General features: G+C 43.8%; 1 protein-coding gene across 31 annotated transcripts in view; it reads right to left on the bottom strand.

The window, feature by feature from the left end:
- The window catches only part of Tcf4 (transcription factor 4), a 344,539-nt gene that overhangs the window by 225,154 nt on the left and 100,770 nt on the right, over positions 1 to 18,615 (bottom strand). For all 31 annotated transcript variants that reach the window (XM_017317857.2, XM_030250374.1, XM_017317854.2 and 28 more), the window contains one exon: positions 891 to 952. In XM_017317857.2, coding sequence (XP_017173346.1) covers positions 891 to 952 — 62 coding nt within the window. The remainder of the gene's footprint in view (positions 1 to 890; positions 953 to 18,615) is intronic.

Raw genomic sequence — 18,615 nt, 5'->3', positions numbered from 1 at the left:
GGGCTCAAAAGAGTTCCTCGTCGGCTTAGAGATCCCGCTACACCCTGAAGACCAACCAGCGTGGGGCTCCTGGGGCCAAGGACAGGTGCAGAGTGTTAAGTAGGACTGGCTAAAATAGCCTCTTGGCAGCTTGGTGGGCCACCTCAGCCTCTAGTGACAAAGCAGAGACTTCCCCCGGAGCAGAGGGATGGGGACACTTACAGTAAGATGTCCCCTCCCAGCTGGCTGTGCCAGCCAGAGGAGCAGGAAGAGGGATGTTCATTGAAACATGCTAGGTCTCCTTCTGACCGGGGACATTGCATGTGTATTATGAAACCTGCTCTGGGCGTAGAGAATCTTCAAAGAACTGCATTAAAGATGTCATATTCGATGGCCGACTGGTAGAGCAGTAACATGGACATAAAGGAAAAACACTGCACACTTACTGTGCACATTGTACTAATGCTAGAACCTCAGTGTTACGCAGGAGTCTACTCACGCCCACCTGTGCTGGGCATATTAGGATTTATCTAGATAAACTTGGTCTAAAGGCAACAAATGACTTCCCGCCAGACTCGACCACAGGCTGGCAAAGGTAAAGGCATGTATGCGGTTTGAGAAAAGGTTTCTCTTCGGGTTAGCACCAAAGCAACAGGTATAAACTCAGGCATGGTAACTGATAAACGCAAAGAACCCCAGAAAGCTGGCTGTCATTAAACTCATGACACATAGAGATCTGTGCAGGTTTGCGCGATGTGCATGCATGGTGCATGCATTTGTGTGTGTGCGCATATGCATATGTGCACTTGAGCATACACCCTTGTGTGTGCATACGTGATGCATGTTAGATGCTTAGTCAATTTACATATATGCCGTGTCTGCTTGCAGGGAGAAAGATTAGATATACTTACCCTGGACGGGCTTGGATGGCCTCCAGTTCCCCAGGACCCTGAGCTACTTCTGTCTTCTACATCTAGGGACAAGAGAGAAGTTCTTTAGGCTTTCTTGCAATAATTCTTTCTTTTTGTATATGCACTTTTAAATTAATGTTTCAAATTAATCTCCTGTTGCCTTTAATTAAGAACCAGGCACAGGGCTACCATGATGACAGTGGCTCCTGACCCGTCGACTTAAATGAACTAATTTAAATTCACAGCAGAAGTGAGCTGGACCCTCAGGAACCAGAGGTATGCACATAAAAATTGCTTCTATCCTCCACAGTATTTGAGAGCCTCCTTTGTGAAAGAGAGGAAATTGTGCTTAAAGTTTTATTAAAAATCTTTTGGACAGAAAACAAACTTGAAAGTACACGAACACAATTTTAATCCGAGAGGAAAGTTAAGCTGAAGTAAATACCCACACTGACACTGTCAGCGTGGCTGCCAGAACATGACTGGATCCTGTCTGTTCTCCAGCCAAGTTTATTACAGCAGACAACAAAATGAGGGGACTCGGGAGTGTGCTCCCATCAGCATAGTGGGGAGATATTTGGGCTTTTGTAAAGGTTGTGGAAACACATTCTGTTTCTAACAAAACCAAAAAAAAAAAAAAAAAAAAAAAGCAGCCAACAACCAAGCAAAACAAAAGTCCCTGGATTTTCCATACAGCCTAGACCACCATCATCACTGTCATCGGCATCATGGGCATCATCATCACTTAGAATTTAATATGGTGCATTTGACTGTATTCACCCTTTCCAACTGTTTACAGATCTGCCCCTCCCCTCTACCGACCCAAATTTGTGTCCTATTCCCTTGTTTATCACTCAAGATTAATTTTTGCTGCCCAAATATTCTTTGATGTATGACCTTCTACTACAGGGTAAATTATCATCTTGGCATCTACCGTGTGGAAATTAAAATTGCTATGGGATTATAAGGCGATATTTTATTCTGATAAATAATACCTGAAGAGACGCTAGTCTATGGTCAGGAAGGTGGGACTCACAAAACTCTCTTCCTACACAGTTCTCATGCCGGCTAGGGTAAGGAGTGGTCCATCGGGGATATTGTGGACCACACTCCTGAGGAGAGCTGGGCAGAGCCAGAAGTTATCCATTCCAATTGCTGAACACATCATGGTGTTCTAAGGAGCATACGATATTTGGGGATGGCCTTGAGATTTTTGATAAAAGGCTCATCCCGTGTGTGTGTGTGTGTGTGTGTGTGTGTGTGTGTGTGTGTGTGTGTGTGTGTCTGTGTGTGTGTCTTTGTGTCTGTGTGTGTGTCTTTGTGTCTGTGTGTCTGTGTGTGTGTGTGTCTGTGTGTGTGTGTGTGTGTGTGTGTGTCCTGGTTGATGACAGAGAGCCATCACAAGCATCCACTGACAGGATCGGAGGAGGGTGTGAAGCTCTGTTTCAGGAGACATAATCCCATGGATTGACTCTCCTCTCATCTCTCTGACACTGTTTATTCTCATAATGGTCTAGTGACATTCCTTTTATCACTGCTGCTAGTATATTATCAGCAGAAACGATCACAGTATAATTAATTGGCTTATTTTTGGGTACAGAGGAGCACATGGTGTTATAGGATATCTTAAGAGATGGGGAGAGCAACAGCAACTTACTGCTAATAAACTTGAATCTTCAGCCTCCCTCTATCACTGTGTGTCCCTAGCATCCTGGCCCTACTCTCTTTCCCTCTTGCTGTCTCTCTCCCCCCCCTCCTCCCTCTTCCCCTGTCTCTTGACCATAATTCCTCAATTCCTCTTGGTTGTTACTCAAGGAAACAAGAAACTGCAGGTAGATGTCCCTGGTGGACAGTTAGACTCAGTGCACAGCGAGCTGGAGGCACAGAAAAAAAGCTCAGGAGACTACACAGAGCCTGAAGACAAGGTACGAAACGTTCACAAAACCTGCTGTTTAACCAGCCAACACACTGCCCTGCCCTGCACACACTGAGCTGTAGTTCAGAGAGAACCCACTTACAACCTCAGAGAGTTCCATGAGAGAGTTTAGAATCATGCATGGTTCTCTTAATTCCTAAATAAAACACATATTTTGGGAGGGAAATGCAAAAAGAAGCCTCTTCATTCACTGCAGATTGCTGAATGTTTAGTCAGTACAACCTGACTTAAACAAAAAACAGCCAACTTGGATCAATGGGAGACCCTGTCCTTAAATTTGCCCCAAAGACAAGAGAGGAATAGATTTGATTTTCTCTGTCTGCTATAGACTCCATATGATCTGGACCTGTCTATCTTTCAATTATGGGGTGGGGGAAGAATTTTGGACATATAAGATGGGTAAAGGCCAAGTGGACCATACAACTCTGCAAAGAATCTCCATTGGGAGCAATTTCGCCACCAAAGAACATTGGCAAGTTCCATAGGCCTTTTTGGTTATCACAGGTTGGTCTAGAGGTCAGGGACATTTTTAAGCTTCCTACAAAGGCACGGAGTAGCCCACTACAATCACAAATTAATGTTCTGGCCACCACCTCCCACATAAGGTACAGTCACCCCAGGCCAGGGAAGAAAGAAAACAGTTGGAGAAAAAGATGTGGAACTTGGCTTCTAACTAAGAAGTCTTTCCTCAAAACAGCATGTCTGTGGGGTGAAACCAGACTTGAGCTGTCCTGGTTCAGCAGACCTTTAAGCATATCTTCTGTCCACCAAATAAAGGGGGTGTTGGGGGGATGGTCAACCCGGCAGACTGCTAATTAGCAAGCAGATAAAACACATCAAAACTTGAGTATTCCCAACTGGGCAATTTCAAAAGCGAGCAAGCCACTAATTAAAAAAGTGCTGGAAGTTGAGCTTTTTCAAAACAGGTTAAATACTGGCCCGGTTCCTCCACAGAGAGCTCCCCACCCAATCAGCTCAGACTGCTCTTTTTCCCATTCTTCGGCATTTCCATCCTTCTCATTTCCGGACCTCACACTGCCTGCCTTCCGTTCAGTTTCTGCTCTTTTACTGCTCTCGTTTGAACTGGATCTTCCCTCCCTTGGCTGATCAGCCCTAGAGGATGCGGAGAAGTCACCAGCTCTCCCAAACTCAATACACAGGGCCACCCAATGAATCCTAACTATATTTTATCTTCGGAAAGAAGACTCTATATAAACGGGTATTTGCTCATCTACAGCAAAAAGAAAGTTGGCTGTGGCGATTCACAATTCAGGTAAACATGCGACTTCTAGCCATCTGTTTACATCTTCCCTGCCCTGAGCTTCATCAGACCTGCTAGTTACGTGAATGTTTCCTCAATACCTAGGCCAGAGCATCTCATCTCCAAGTCCACCCACCTCGATCTGAATCATTTGGCATGCTCACTTCAAAGCCAGCGTCTTAGGCTGCATCACAAGCACTGCTGAGCCTGGCGCTTACCATGATGCAAAGGCAACCGTGTTTATCACAAGGTCCCCAGGTTGTTTTCATGCACATCGCAGAGTATGAGAACGACAAGACTACGCTACTAGAAACAGACAAGAAATCCCGCCCACACCGCTGGGCACCGCCTGCTTCCTGGGGTAGTGAGTGCCTTGGTGGTGAAGAGCATATGCTGTTCTAACAGAGGGCTCCCAGAACCCACATCAGAAAGCTCACAACTGCCTGTCACGCCAATTCCAGAGTATCTGACATCCCCCTGACCTCCTCGCGCACTCAAGCATGCGTGAGCACGTGCACATGCATACACATGTGCACATGCATACACACACACGTGCACATGTACACACACACACTTTTTAAAAGCACAAATAAATAGTCCACTACAAAGAAAAAAGAAAAAGATCGGACTCCACATCAGTTCATCAGTTCATGCTCCTGTCTCAACTGCATCCCAGTGGTAGTACTTGCGAAAATCACTTTGTGTGAACCCTGCATATAGTCTATGCATGCCCACCACTCATCCCCTGCCAGACACTGTAGAGCCTCTGATGTCTGATGTCCCCATGACTTTTTCCTATTACTCTTTCCTATTACAGCAAAGGGGTGCCCAAACTTTGGACTGTGTATCATCTATCTATCTACCTATCTATCTATCTATCTATCTATCTATCTACCTACCTACCTATCTATCATCTATCTATCTATCGTCTACCTATCTATCTATCATCTATCTATCTATCATCTATCTATCTATCTATCTATCAATCATCTATCTATCATCTATCTATCTATCATCTATCTATCTATCTATCTATCATCTATCTATCTATCATCTATCTATCTATCATCTATCTATCATCTATCTATCATCTATCTATCATCTATCTATCTATCTTTCTATCTATCTATCATCTATCTATCATCTATCTACTTGCTAACTTACTTACTTACTCACTTACTTCTTACTTACTATATAGCCCTAACTATCTTAGAATTCACTACATAAACTGGGCTAGCATCAGATCATAGAGTCCCACCTGCTTCTGCCTCCCCAGTGCTGGGATTAAAGCCAGGAGCTACCACCCACTGCTAAAACCTCAATGCTTTAAAATAAGTCTATAATTTTGTGCAAACTTTACAGCTCTCTCTGGCCACATGTGCCCTGAAGACCATGGGATGGAAATCACTTAACTAGTCCTTCCCTCTAAGAAAGTCAAAGCCTACAGGTGTGAGCAGCCTTGCGCTGGGCCTTCCCATGCCTGATAGCATGCCAGTTTCCGTATGAGAAAAGAGAAGCTCAGGCTGTCAAGGTACTGAACGGTTAGGAAACAGAAGCACTGAGACAAAGACACTGGGATCAAGATTCAGTGAGTTCACCCAGCAAACGCCACAGTGACCTGAATTTCCCAATCCGACACCACCTAGAATGTTCCCTCTAGTGCCTTGGAGGAAATACATGCATTTAACACACATTATCTACCCACTGCTGTGTGCACAAAACATTAGAGAATGATATTCGATATTAAGTAAATTAAATAAACATTTGCATGAATAAAGCCAATGTGTAGTAAATTTTATGGTAGGCCACATATTTGCTGGAGGTACACGGAAATGCTAGAAGTTATTATATTGGCAAAGATAAAAAAGATATTTTACTGTAATTGTCAAAATGAGAGATAAAATTTGTTTGAAAGAAACAAAATTAACAGTTTTAATTTGATGTAAAATTCAAGTCTTCACAACAGAGTTCAGAATCCAAAGGACCAAGTCACTTTGCTTATAAAAAACCATGAGTTCCTGAGGCTAGCTTGATATTACAGTTCATTAAACAGACATTTCTTCTACTAATAACCCAGTGGATATATGCACACTCCATTCCAGGCTGTGATGAGTATATATAGCCCATACCGTATAGCAAAGAAGCCTGCGTAACTACCTTTAATCCCTTGTATGGTGCAGAGCGGAGGGTGGGATCATCAGCTCCTTACTAAATCAAACAAGCAGGAAGTGATGAAGGAGTCATATTTTTCTATAGGAAGTGTTTCCATCTTGATGAGGAGACAAAATAACTCACAAGGAAGGACCAAGGCAAAACAGTAAGAAAAGAAAAGCCCTTGGCATGAGGATGGCTGAAGAGTCAGGTCCTGCCACATATCCCTGTGGTACAAATGACCAGCCACCACTTCACTGTGGCCATGAAGGGACCACGATGCCATGGGCAGAAGGAATGATACGAAAACACCAGTAAAGGGAAGAAATCACACCTTCAAAGATTAAAATGAGATCAAGTGCCCACGTTTGCTTGTTTGTTTGTTTGCTTGCTTTTTTTTTCTGTTATTAATCTGAAGTAGGACAGGCTTCACAGATATATGCCGATGGGTCTGAAAATCAACAAGACATTGAGGAACTAACTCTCAGCTCACTTGGTTAGTTCTGTGGACTTACTCTAGGATGGCTGACCCTTCACTGGCAAATTCCAAAAGTTAACCTGGGCAGAACTTGGCCACCAACTGCCCGCTGGGAGGGAGGAGTCACTGACAGAATTCTGACCTGTTGTGGTTTTCCACTCACTCTGGTCTTCGACACTTGATGACGTAGAGCTCATCTGTGGACAGCTAGGCTGAAACCATCAAGACAAGGCTTGAAACACCCTGCTGGGAGTTGGGGAGCAGCCCGAGATCAGAACAGAGGCTCCGCTCTGCCCATGAGCACGGTCCAAATAAGTCACTGGCCTCTTTGAACTTATTTTTGTGAACCATAAAATAAGCGAGTTCGATTTCCATTCCTGGAAATAGGGCAGGCTAGTATATTTGGATAACTCACCCACATAAGACTAAAAATGATGGATCACAAGTTTTTTTTTTCTTTTACATCTTCTTTAAAATACTAATGAGCTGACAAGATATGAAACTTCCATCAAGCCAAAAATCAAAGGAAAGCTGGAATCCAGGACACAAGAAGACATTTCTACCCTGAGAACACGGGCCAATTTAGAAAAGTTTGTTTTGTTTTGTTTTGTTTTGTTTTGTTTTGTTTTGTTAAAAAGGGTTTCTCTATGTAGTCCTGGCTACCTTGGAACTTGTCCTATAGACCAGGCTGGCCTTGAACTTACAGATTGGCTTGCCTCTACCTCCTGAGTGCTGGGGATAAAGGCATGGGCCATCGGAGCCTGGACACTTTAGAAAATTTAATGGCCTCTTGAAACAAAGAGATGAGAAGAGATCTACCCACAGGGAGATATCAGGAAGTTAGTATTCGCAAGCTTAAGGAGAGACCTTTCTGGTAAATGGTTGATTTACAATTGTTAAACATTAAGGGAAGTGTTAGTGTCTCCCCTGCTCATGGCTTCCAGAATTGAAGTTCTGCAAACCACTTGAGAACTGGGACTTCAGGATATCAGAGTCTCTTTTATGATTCCTGGCTCTTTGCTAAACAGACCTGAGAGACTCCTGGCAGTATCACTGGGTGACCCGAGAACCATGAGATGGGGGTGCCACAAATGCCACTTTCTTCTTGATGCTCTAAGGTTTTATCATAAGCAAGAATTCAAACAGCATTAGGTTTGCTCCGTGGCTCCAGTTGGCTTTAAAATATTTCCTTTATGTCTGATAACGGAGGCATCTTTCTGCATGTGCTATATAAATGGAGTGGTGTCAAATGTTGTGCTGGGCGACCATAGAGCCACGTAAAGGAGACAGACCCAGCATTATGAAGGGAGATTCTAAACAAGGATGAGAACTAAATGGATGTGTTGGTTAGATGTAGAGCTGGGAATTAGTTCTTTCCATACTTGGAGCCTAGAACATGCTCAATACCCAAGAGCCCAGAGCACCCTGAAATCACAGAAAAGGTGACGCTGTGCATCACCCAAATAAATGCCCGCTCTTAGGGAGATGTACTGATCCCCTACTGAAAACGTCCACATAGTCCGAAAGCATGTAGAGGCTAAGGATGGTAAATCCCTCTGAGAGAGATAATCTTTCAGAGAGAGGTTAGCATCTATACTGTCTAGAGACCTCTCTGCAACAACAGGCACTGTTAAATACCCTCCACAGGACATCTGTGGCTCCCACTGATTCCCTAGTCCAGGAAGAACCCTTGGCTGAGCCCTCCACACAAACTGAGATGGCATATGCTCTCTGTCAGTGCCAGATGAATTTAGAGTTCAAAATATTTCATCAGCAAGGAGCGTGTTAAGGACGTGCACATTTTCATTAGCACCCAGCACAATAAGAGCTCTAAGAGGAGCGATTGGAAGTCACATTTGATGACTAGTGCCGACATGGGAAGAGTTGAGGAGCTCCTAACACTGATAGACCATGTCAGTACAACCACGGCTGCTGCTGTTCTGGATTAGAAGCAAGGCTGGGTGCGGGGATCTGTGCAAGGATGAGCGCTGAGGAGTCACTTCTCCAGCTCTTCCCAAAGCCGAGTAAGGAAAGGACAAGATGGTGGCACTTGCCACGCACCCTCTAAGAGGCAATCAGTACAGAGAAAGGGGACCGTGTTCAGATCACCACTATCAGTTCCGGTGTCCTCAGAGCTTTCTATATCAGATCTGAAATCGAAAGGGAGGGCGTGTGTGTGTGTGTGTGTGTGTAAATGTACAGGTGGGGGGAGTGAAAGTAAATTGCAGATACTAGCAAAAACACAGAATAGAAAATAACTTTTTTTGGACTAGAAACACTGCAATGCTTTTAGCCTTTATTAATCTCAGTTATGATGTCTTTTAACCACTGTTAAAAAAACAATAAAAAGTTATTTTATAAAAAAATAAATAAATGGCAATGTTATTTTTCCCTAAGTTTATAACGAGCTCCTTCACTAAAGTTAGTATTGAATCATCTCAAGCATATAGAATGGAGTAAGTTTCACTATCTATGTATATGCATGTGTTTGTCTGTGTATGTGTGTACGTGTATGTGTGTTGGGGGGGGGGTATATACATATATAGTACACACATATGAATCAGGGAAAGAATTTTCCCAAATTCAGGTGACAATAAAATGACAAAAGAATCACAAAACTATCATGGTGATAACATGTCAGTGGTGTGACTGGGTCTAAACTCTGCAATCTTGTTGAAGATGCAAGGTAGGCAGTTAACCTGTGGAAGCATGACAAAAGTCGCCTGCACGTTTTCCTAGGAAGTGATCCCTAAAATTTGGAGTTCGCTAATAAAATAAGTCGGAGAATACTCTAGTTCTCCTAATCTGTGGGAGATGCGGAGAGACAAGTGGCCAGGATGGATCCGGGTAGCTTTGGAAATGCCTGGGATGATGGAGACTTTCCCTCAAGTCCTGCTCCCCTGAGCAAGAGGTCAGAGACCACAGAGGCCATGACTGAAGTTACATATAATAATAAAGCACAGGCTTGAAAAACCAAGTGTCCCCAAACATCACAGCAGGAGACTAACAGCATCACACCAGGTGACAGTTGAGAGCCAGAGGTCACTGTGGTACCTGAAGCCTGAGGGCCGAGGTTACCAGACAATCTCATTGTCGCACAGGGAAAAGCCTCCAAGGATCCAAACTAAAGGCTCTCTTGTGGGCAAGTTCCTCGAGCAGCGTAAGAAGCACGAGGCGAACAATGCAGAGAATAAAATCGTAAACGGAGCAACAAATCCACAAATGAGCTTCAAATTTTAACAGAACACATCGTATTTCCATGGCCTTGAACATATACCTTGCATGTGCGTTTTTAAAGTCATACGGGAAATACGAATACGCTACAAAACCAAGGGATGCTTCCATATCCACAGATACGGAAGATGCATCCTTGCTCAACCTCAGATGCTTTGTGTTCCAGGAGGAGAGGAAGGAGAACAAGGTTGAAGGGCAACACAGTTCTGCCTTTGTTGTTTTGCCCGTTTGCCTAAGCTCCCTGGAGTGCCATTTGTGAGTCTGAGAAGAGGGGCTCCTTTAATTGAAATGTTCATAGGGCTGTAATTGCTCTGTATAACCGCGGTGGTCACTGACTTCTCCCAAAAGACATTTTTATTCTGTTTCTTACTTTTTTTCCTTCTAGTTCCCTTTTGGCAAAACAGTGATGATGATGATGATGATGATGATGGAGAGAAGAAGGAGAAGAGGAAGAACAAGGAGAAGGAGGAGGCCTCCCATTTCTTGTACGCTCATCTCTTCTCACTTCCTATTCTAGATACTTCTCTGGTATTGGTAAAGACAACACTTCTCAGCATTCAGAAATCCAACTTTCTAATAGTTACATATGTACCAAATAATCAACACACACACACACACACTAACACACACTCACACACACACACACACACACACACACACACACACACACACACACACACCACCAGCTCTCCCTTCATCCTCTCCAAATCTCTATCCTTCCACCTATGTCCCCTGCCACAGCCTATGATCTTCCAAATGCAGGCGACCAATCCTGCATGTCTACAGGGGTCATGTCACAGTTTTAGGCCAGTTTTCTCTGTATTTAGGCTCAAATGTGCAAACCACACTATATTACTCTGCAAAACATCAATGAGGAAGCTTAATTAAGTAACACTGACAGATAAATCCATTTCTTGCAGAGTAATCAAATCAAAGCAGGTTGACATAACGCAGGGACTTAATACAGTTATTCCCTTGTAATTGGAAAAAGGCCCTTTACTCCTCATTAAAGCAATCTTCTGTGTATCGGCAAAATAAGAAGGCTCGGAGCTTTAATACTGCTCTATAAAAGTCTCAAGGCGCAGAACCCTTCAGCAAACAAGGCAGATTATCTAACTCCTTGATCAAGACGGAACACACAGTTCCTACCGTTTGCAACTACTCTTTATGGCTGTCACGATTAAAAAGGGGTAAATAGGCCTCAACCCCGTGCGCAGTGGGAAGCTGTATAAACTGTTGACACGTTTATAAATCTACCTCCATGCGTATTTGAAATCTCTCAAAAACAAACCTGAAACACTTGACTAATGGGAGGCTGCGGTGCAGAGGTGCAGGCCGTGCCTTTCTTCACCTCGCTCCGTGGCCTCAGTGGTCAGTGCTGCCTAAACACGATTTGATTCTTATCCATACATAACTTTGTTCATCAGAATTAGGAAAACGTAGAAAATGAATACCCGGAGCACCTGTGGGTCATCCCGATACTTACCTGGTCAAAAATGTATGCTGCCCTAACTAGGTGAAAATCCAGAAAAGTTTAACACCATGGCATCTTGTTCAGATCCCCCAAATTACACAATTTTCAGGCATTTATTTGAATTTCGAAGATCCTGCTGTTTGTCTATTAGCCTCTAACCAATTGCAAGATGGTTTTAGTGAAGTAACCTATGCTATAAACACTATTTGGTGACCCCTACACTGTTAGTTGACCATGGAACTAACAATAAAAATCAATAAATAAAATCATCAATAAAAATTACAGCTACCCTGGTCAGCTGGTATTGATGAAGAAAAGTTCAAAGGTTGAAGACTAAGAGAAAATATCTTTTAAAACCCTCCCAATGTTCTCTAAAGTGCCTAATTTGAAAGGGTTTTAACTACATTGCAGTCTAAGTTATAGAATATGTGAATAACTTGCAAGCAGAAATGTAGTAAATATTATTAACTTCTTCAGACCCTTTATGTGCATATCCTTAGGACAGATTCGTGCAGTGATAATTTTATCCAAACTCATAATTCACTTTCCAAATTGGTACTACCCTTCCCTATGGGGAAGACTATGTTAAAAGATCATGCAATGTATTTAAACTCTGTGTCTCGTTTATCTATTTTGATTGGAAGTAGCTCCTTGGTGCTTCTCTAAATGATATGGAACTTCAGAATAAGTCAATTTTGGATAATGTTCCCTCATGATGATATGAAGGTAGATACAGTACTAGTGTCCCAGGAAGGAGTCCAGGAAACCACAGTGGCCAGGGGCTGGCTTTCTAGCTGTTAAACAATGCCTGTCACCTAGCCAAGGTACCTTGCAGACTATACTTTGTAATTATTTTTCCCATGCTGCGTTCACTAGCAAGTGATGAAGAAATCCTTTAAGACCATTATGACCAATTTTTAGTAATACACTCATTGAAAATGTGACAAGTGAAGATACAGTAGGTAACACCTGAAAATCCCCCAGCCCATATCCCCACCCTTATTCTAAAATGGCTTCCAAGTGAGGTCTAACAGATCTCTGATCTGAGGTCCAATAGAAACAATCAAAGAAATCTCAACTCTATGTGATTTAATTAGAAGATTTCTTCGGTAATTGACTGATATGGCAGTGATAAACCCCAGTCAGGGATAGTCTTCTTGTAGCCTAGGTCAGGAAGAGGAGTACAGGGAAAAGAATACAGTAAACATATCTGCTCTATAAACTGGGAGAGAATTCTGCCAACACGGAGACAAGATTGAGCAAACCACTTGCGAACCAAGCCAATAGATACGAGCACACTCAAGCCTCCACTCTGGGGCCTTTGCTCCAAGTCACACCCTTTCTAAGGCCTGCCACAAAGGCAACACATTCCACTGGAGAGACAAGCACAGTCAGGTGTGACACAGAGGAAGGCCGAGGAGAACTGTCATAGGCTGGCAAAAATAAAAGAAATATCTAAAGTTTTAGTGGTGGATGGGATAAAATGAGACTTAAATGAATATTTTCTTATATATTTTTTTATTTGTGAGCCTAGCCTCTAATGGCTGAGCCAACAACCCTTTGATCTACAGCAGTGACCTGCCTACATGATATTCTGCTGAAACGGTGGCACAAAAGTGGTGAGAGCAAGAGATCATTATCTGATTGGAACGAAGGCTCACTCCATGAAATGAACTGATACTGCTTGGGTAACCAAGAACCGGAGAGTAGATAGGCCATGGATCTGGGGCAAAACCAAATACTATTATTCTGTTAAAGCAATAAGACGACATCTATGAACATTCTGCTAGACCCATAAAGTAGTGGTCTGCTCAGCCATTATCAGAGAAGCTTCATCCTGGATTACACAGGAACTAATGCAGAGACCCACAGCTGGACAATGTGCAGGGAAGAAGAGACCAGGGACCACTACAGGAGATGTCTTTATCCAATTCCTCCCCTAGAAAAACTCTGCAGAAGGGGAGGTAGAAAGAGGATAGGAGCCGGTAGGGGGATGGAAGACACCAAGGCCTTCCAGACACGCAGCACTGATACACATGTGAACCTGGAGATTGTGCACGGTGGCCTGCAGAGGCTCAAGCCAGATGAGGTCCCAGGACTGGGAGAGTAGTGGACACAACTCAGAAGCTATCTCCAACTCACAACCACTCACCAAAGAAAACTGAATTCTACCCCATGGGGTCTCACTGGTTATACAAACAACGATTAAAGGCAGCCATGCTGGAGACTGTTTTGTTTTGTCTAATAATCCTTTATTTGAGCATTTGTTTTTACCTTACTGGTCTTTCTTTTATATATTATGTTTTCTGATTTTGTTTTTAGCGTGTGTGTGTGTGTGTGTGTGTGTGTGTGTGTGCGCACAAATGAAGTCAATGTGCGCAGGACCAACACAATCAAATACTTGAATACTCTTGATATGAATGCACATGTCTTAGACAAATCAGTGCTCTTGTTTTTCATCAGCTTGGTCAGAGACATCTGACACAGGCACTTCACTCTGTACCTCAATGATATAATCACACATTTGCCTTATGCTCTGGTTATGTCTAAAACAATTTTTATATTCATTTCAATTAAGGTGATGCATCTGGACTCACTTAAGGTATGAAATTGGGATCAAGAACAGCTTCAGGCTCAAATACGAGCGGACTACAATCATTTTCACACTGCCAAGACGGCCACCAGATCGTGTCGGCAATGAGCGCTCGTCATCTCTGCCCTGCCCTGTGCACACAGCATTGGTTGTGAACCATGGGATGGGGTGACATCAATTTGTGGCTGCCTGGGACTGTGATACAGAAATGACACATGGTGTCCCTCAAATGCATTATGTTCCCCATATTTGCACTTGCAGGGCCTTAAAAACACAGGAACACAAGCTTGATCACCTGCTCCAGCTCAGGGGGTTCCACGGTTATATCCGTAACAAGCCAGAACACTAACTGGGGTTCTTAGGTCCAGCCCTCTAACTCTCATAGGATCAGGGAGTAGATATTTCATTCCCAGAAGTCCGCAGTGAGGCAGCATCCTGTCTTGGCCCATCTGGTCACCAGCAACACACTGGTGAAAAATGAGGTTAGGTGCCCCGTTGTCTGTGTCACAAAGCCAGAACTCTTCTCAGGAATGGTAGAAATGTCGCTTGTTTGAAAGGAGATGGATGAGGGGGACCTAAGGAATGATGCTAACCAGGCATCTTGAGGGAGCACGAGAAGCAGAGAAGTGGCCAGGGAAGCCAGAGCGGTTGGTAGAGAATAATGATTTATCTGATGAGATTAGCGAGAGGTGGATTAGAAAGGAAACCTACCCACCTCGGCGTAGACTGAGATGCAACTCGGAGATGCTGTGGTGGGGGAGCCTGTGCCTGCCAAAGTCGCTCTGTAAGGCAGGCTAGCTGTGAGTGATACAGTGGGAAAATAGCCACTAAGCCAGATTTTATTTGATTTGTACTGATGATTTTTATTAGAATACATGGATCATTGCTTCAACCTTTCCGTGTAAAACCAAATCAAATTCAGAAACTCACACATCAGCCACCTAACCTTCTGCCGCTCCTTCTGCCTGACGAACGTACAGCAGCCGCATCTCGGTCTGATCTGTCCTCGATAAATCCTTCAGCTACTCAAAACTGTTGGGCCAAATTTCGGGAGGCAAGTGGCCCACAAAAGCAACTGCGAAATCTGCAGCTACAAATAAGAAAACGGAAAGACGACAAACACCCCCCACAAGCTTCATGAATACGGGAGGGGGGGATCAAAACAATAGAGCCAAGGCCTACCAAGGGAAAGTAGATTCTCTGCTCTGGGTCAAATGTCCTGTCACTTGGTTCTAAAAGGCCTCATTTCCACTAGCTTGTCAACCCTGCTCAGTCCGAGGCACTGCACAGGCCTCGGCACAGGACTACTCTCAAATAAAAGGAAGCCCACCAGCATGTGGCGTGAGCATAGACTTCAACAATCAGTTTCACAAATAAAAAATGTTATGACACTTAAAGAGAAAATTGCAAACACTCAGTGCTCCGCAAGCAGAAAATTCTCTGTATTATTCATAAGAACCGCATCTTTAAAAGGAGTCAAGTCCTACGGCATGAACTGAGGCCTTCGGTCACCGCCCCCCCTCCCTGCTCCTACACATTTCTGTTATATATGGAAGGCCCCTTAGGCTTTTTCCATTCTTCTCGGAAATACCATGGTTTCCTTATGAACCTATATCCACCAATGACTGCTAGACTGTCCATTTTAAATACATATCACCTTCAAGGTGTCCTGCTATAATGCACCGTACTGGCTCCTCCTTCGAGAACTGAGAACCAACCGTCCCAAGCAGACATCCAGCCACATGCTACATGGTAGCATCTCAAGACTAAAATGCCTCTGAGAACCAGCTGCTCTCCAAACTTTTAAGCCTCCGTTGTAGTTTTGAACACTTTAGACTAGGCTTTAGCCACTTGGCTACTAGGAAAACTATAACCCAGTCAGATCATGTGACTATGGCTTGGCCAATAGAATAAGAGTATAAGTAATATTTGTCTTTTCCTGGCTTGCCTCCTAGCCTTCCCCCGCCACCTCCTATGAACTCTGATCAGCCTAATACCTACTGAATCCCCTAGACCCTGATGGGAGGCAGGGCAGAGGGGATGGGGGGGTGAAGCTAGACCTCCAGAGTTCCAGGCAGCAAAGCAGATTCCCACTGTTCTCTGACAGCAGAGGGAAAACAGCCCTTGGTAGGGCTGAGCTGCGGAAGTTGGGAGTTGGTTGTTCCAGCCATTCATATGCCCTGACGAATGCATCCTCCAAACAGACTTCTCTGAATTCTGGCTCGATGACTCTATCCGTGTAAGCAAAGCAAACACGCGCAGCTAGAGCTGGCACGGTGAAGCAGGGGAAACTGGTCTTTGAACTACCCTCCTTTCCACTCAGACTTGTTTTCCCCTCTCAGCGCTTCCTCCCTCTGAGCACCAAATGTTCTCAGGCTGCTCAGGCTGTCTCAAGAAAACAAACAGAATGCATTTAGTGTCGCCTTTCCACCATTACCTTCCGAGCACCACCCACGAGAGTGTGCGGAGCTGCCTGCTTTGCGGACAACTGGGGGACATTTTTGATATCTCATACTGTATGGATTCTCATCCAACAAAATGGGAGTCACTGCTTCTGCTCTCTGGATTGTCATGAAAGGTATAGGGAAAGTGTTGCCATAAAACCTGGAACATAGTAGGATTATAACTGTATAGACATAACTCCCAATTTTATTATAATTGTCTTTACTTCTTCGATCCAAAGGAAACAAAAGATTAATTTTAAATGGGTCTTTAATCTCTGAAATACGTAATTTGAATTGGGATAAAATGAAAAGGCAATATTTGGTTACCAAAAATAAAAGTTTGTGGCAGTATATAAAATTTCATAAAACTACTTTTATTATTTTGGAATGGACAGAGTAGTGGGTGAACTCCAGACCCTGAGTTATGCCCTCAGCCCCTGTAATTGATTCTTGTAAGTTACTGCTATTCGGGATGTAATGATGGTAAGAGTCGGATAGAAAGGTTGACACTTAAGGAAATGGACTGAACTGCCTCAGTGTGTCTCAGAAGCACCAAATAGGGAGAACACATTCCGCATCTCTCAGGTGACTCAGTTGGAGATTCTACAGCAAGCAAGGCAGACACATCACGAAATTCAAACAAGCCCTAACACAATAATGGGAGTGTTATCAGTAAACGGTTTTGCTTTTGCTTAAAAATAAAAACATTTTAAAACACAATGAAAAATAAATTCCTAAACATCTCTGGAATCAGTATGCTGTCACAGGGGCAGAAAGAGTCCTAAGGTAGGGAGCCACCTTGCACAGGGCTCACCATCCCCACGATGTGTCCAACGATCAACACATTCGTTATTCAAAACCAACAATGGCAGCAAATTTACAGCACGGAAATTGGTAAACATTGCTCATATTTTTTTTTCCCTTGAAGAGGAGGTCGTCCAAAGCTGGCCACCATCTCAACGAAAGCTTTTACTGACAATCCTTTTGCAAAGTCCTTTCTGTAGGTTGATTGCGCCCTACAGATTAAAGTGTAGGCATCGCATGATAGGTAAGAGGCAAGGGACCCTGTTGCCTGTGCTGTTTGACTGGGAAAACTGGATGGCTTACATTTGTTTTTTACTTTCTTCAGAACAGGAAATAGAAATCACTATGGTCACGGAACGCTGTCACTTAAAATGTCTAAATTCAGATACTCTCCTTTTATTTATTTATTTTTTATCTTTTCACTGTGCCTTTATTTTTATCCTCCTTAGCTCTCTCTTCTCTATGTGTCATTACTACCCTCACTGCTAGTCATCCAAGTCTCCAAGTACATGTCTCCTTCAAAAACCATCATTCTCTACATCGCAAGAAATACACTGTGTGCAGAGGCTGAGATTCGCTCCCCGGGATCCTGAAGTCAAAGGCTGCTCACGTCCCTGATCTCTCCACATTGGCCCACTCTCTCCGGGACTGACCCGCGCGCTCAATACCTGATGAATCCGTACTAGGAGATGCAGGGGCATACACTGGATTCAGAGGAGGTTCTGATGTCAGTTCAACTGTGACAGGTGGGAACAACTGATATGAGGCTTGATCCCCTGCCTAGGGGTAGGGGAGCCAGGGCACTGCAATAGCTTTCGGGTGTAGCCTGAGCTCCGGACGACATATAGCCACTAAGCAGTCTCTATCAGGCAGTGAGTTCTCCTCATGCTGGGTTAGAGTATGGCATGACTCCTTTGCTATGTGAGCAAAACTGGGCTATCTCAGCAGACCCAGAACCTTGCAAAGGCAAAAAAAAAAAAAAAAAAAAAAAAAAAGCACATTTACCAAAGTGATCACTCTGCACAAAGGCAGTGGGAAGAAACACAGTGAATACCTACGGAGCACAGGGTGTAACTTGGTCACAACGGTAGACATCAGGGCAGGGACCGAGGAAGATACAGCCTTGTATCTGTAGTGGTGTGTACTACTAAGATATTGACCACATGTTCTGGAGACTCTGAACAGACAGCAGAGCATAAGCCCATGAGATGCATATGTGCATTCTGGAAATGGTTTCTGTGAGAACGCTGGATTATTTGGGTGAGGTCTCAAAGAAAGAGAGACAAGAAGCCCCTGCTGTAACTGGTCCTGAACAATGGCGGGTTATACTTGGATTGTAGAGGAGACAGA

This window comes from Mus musculus, chromosome 18 (assembly GCF_000001635.26).
Source record: "Mus musculus strain C57BL/6J chromosome 18, GRCm38.p6 C57BL/6J".
Classification (NCBI taxonomy): domain Eukaryota; kingdom Metazoa; phylum Chordata; class Mammalia; order Rodentia; family Muridae; genus Mus; species Mus musculus.
This window is presented reverse-complemented; position numbering and strand designations above follow the sequence as displayed.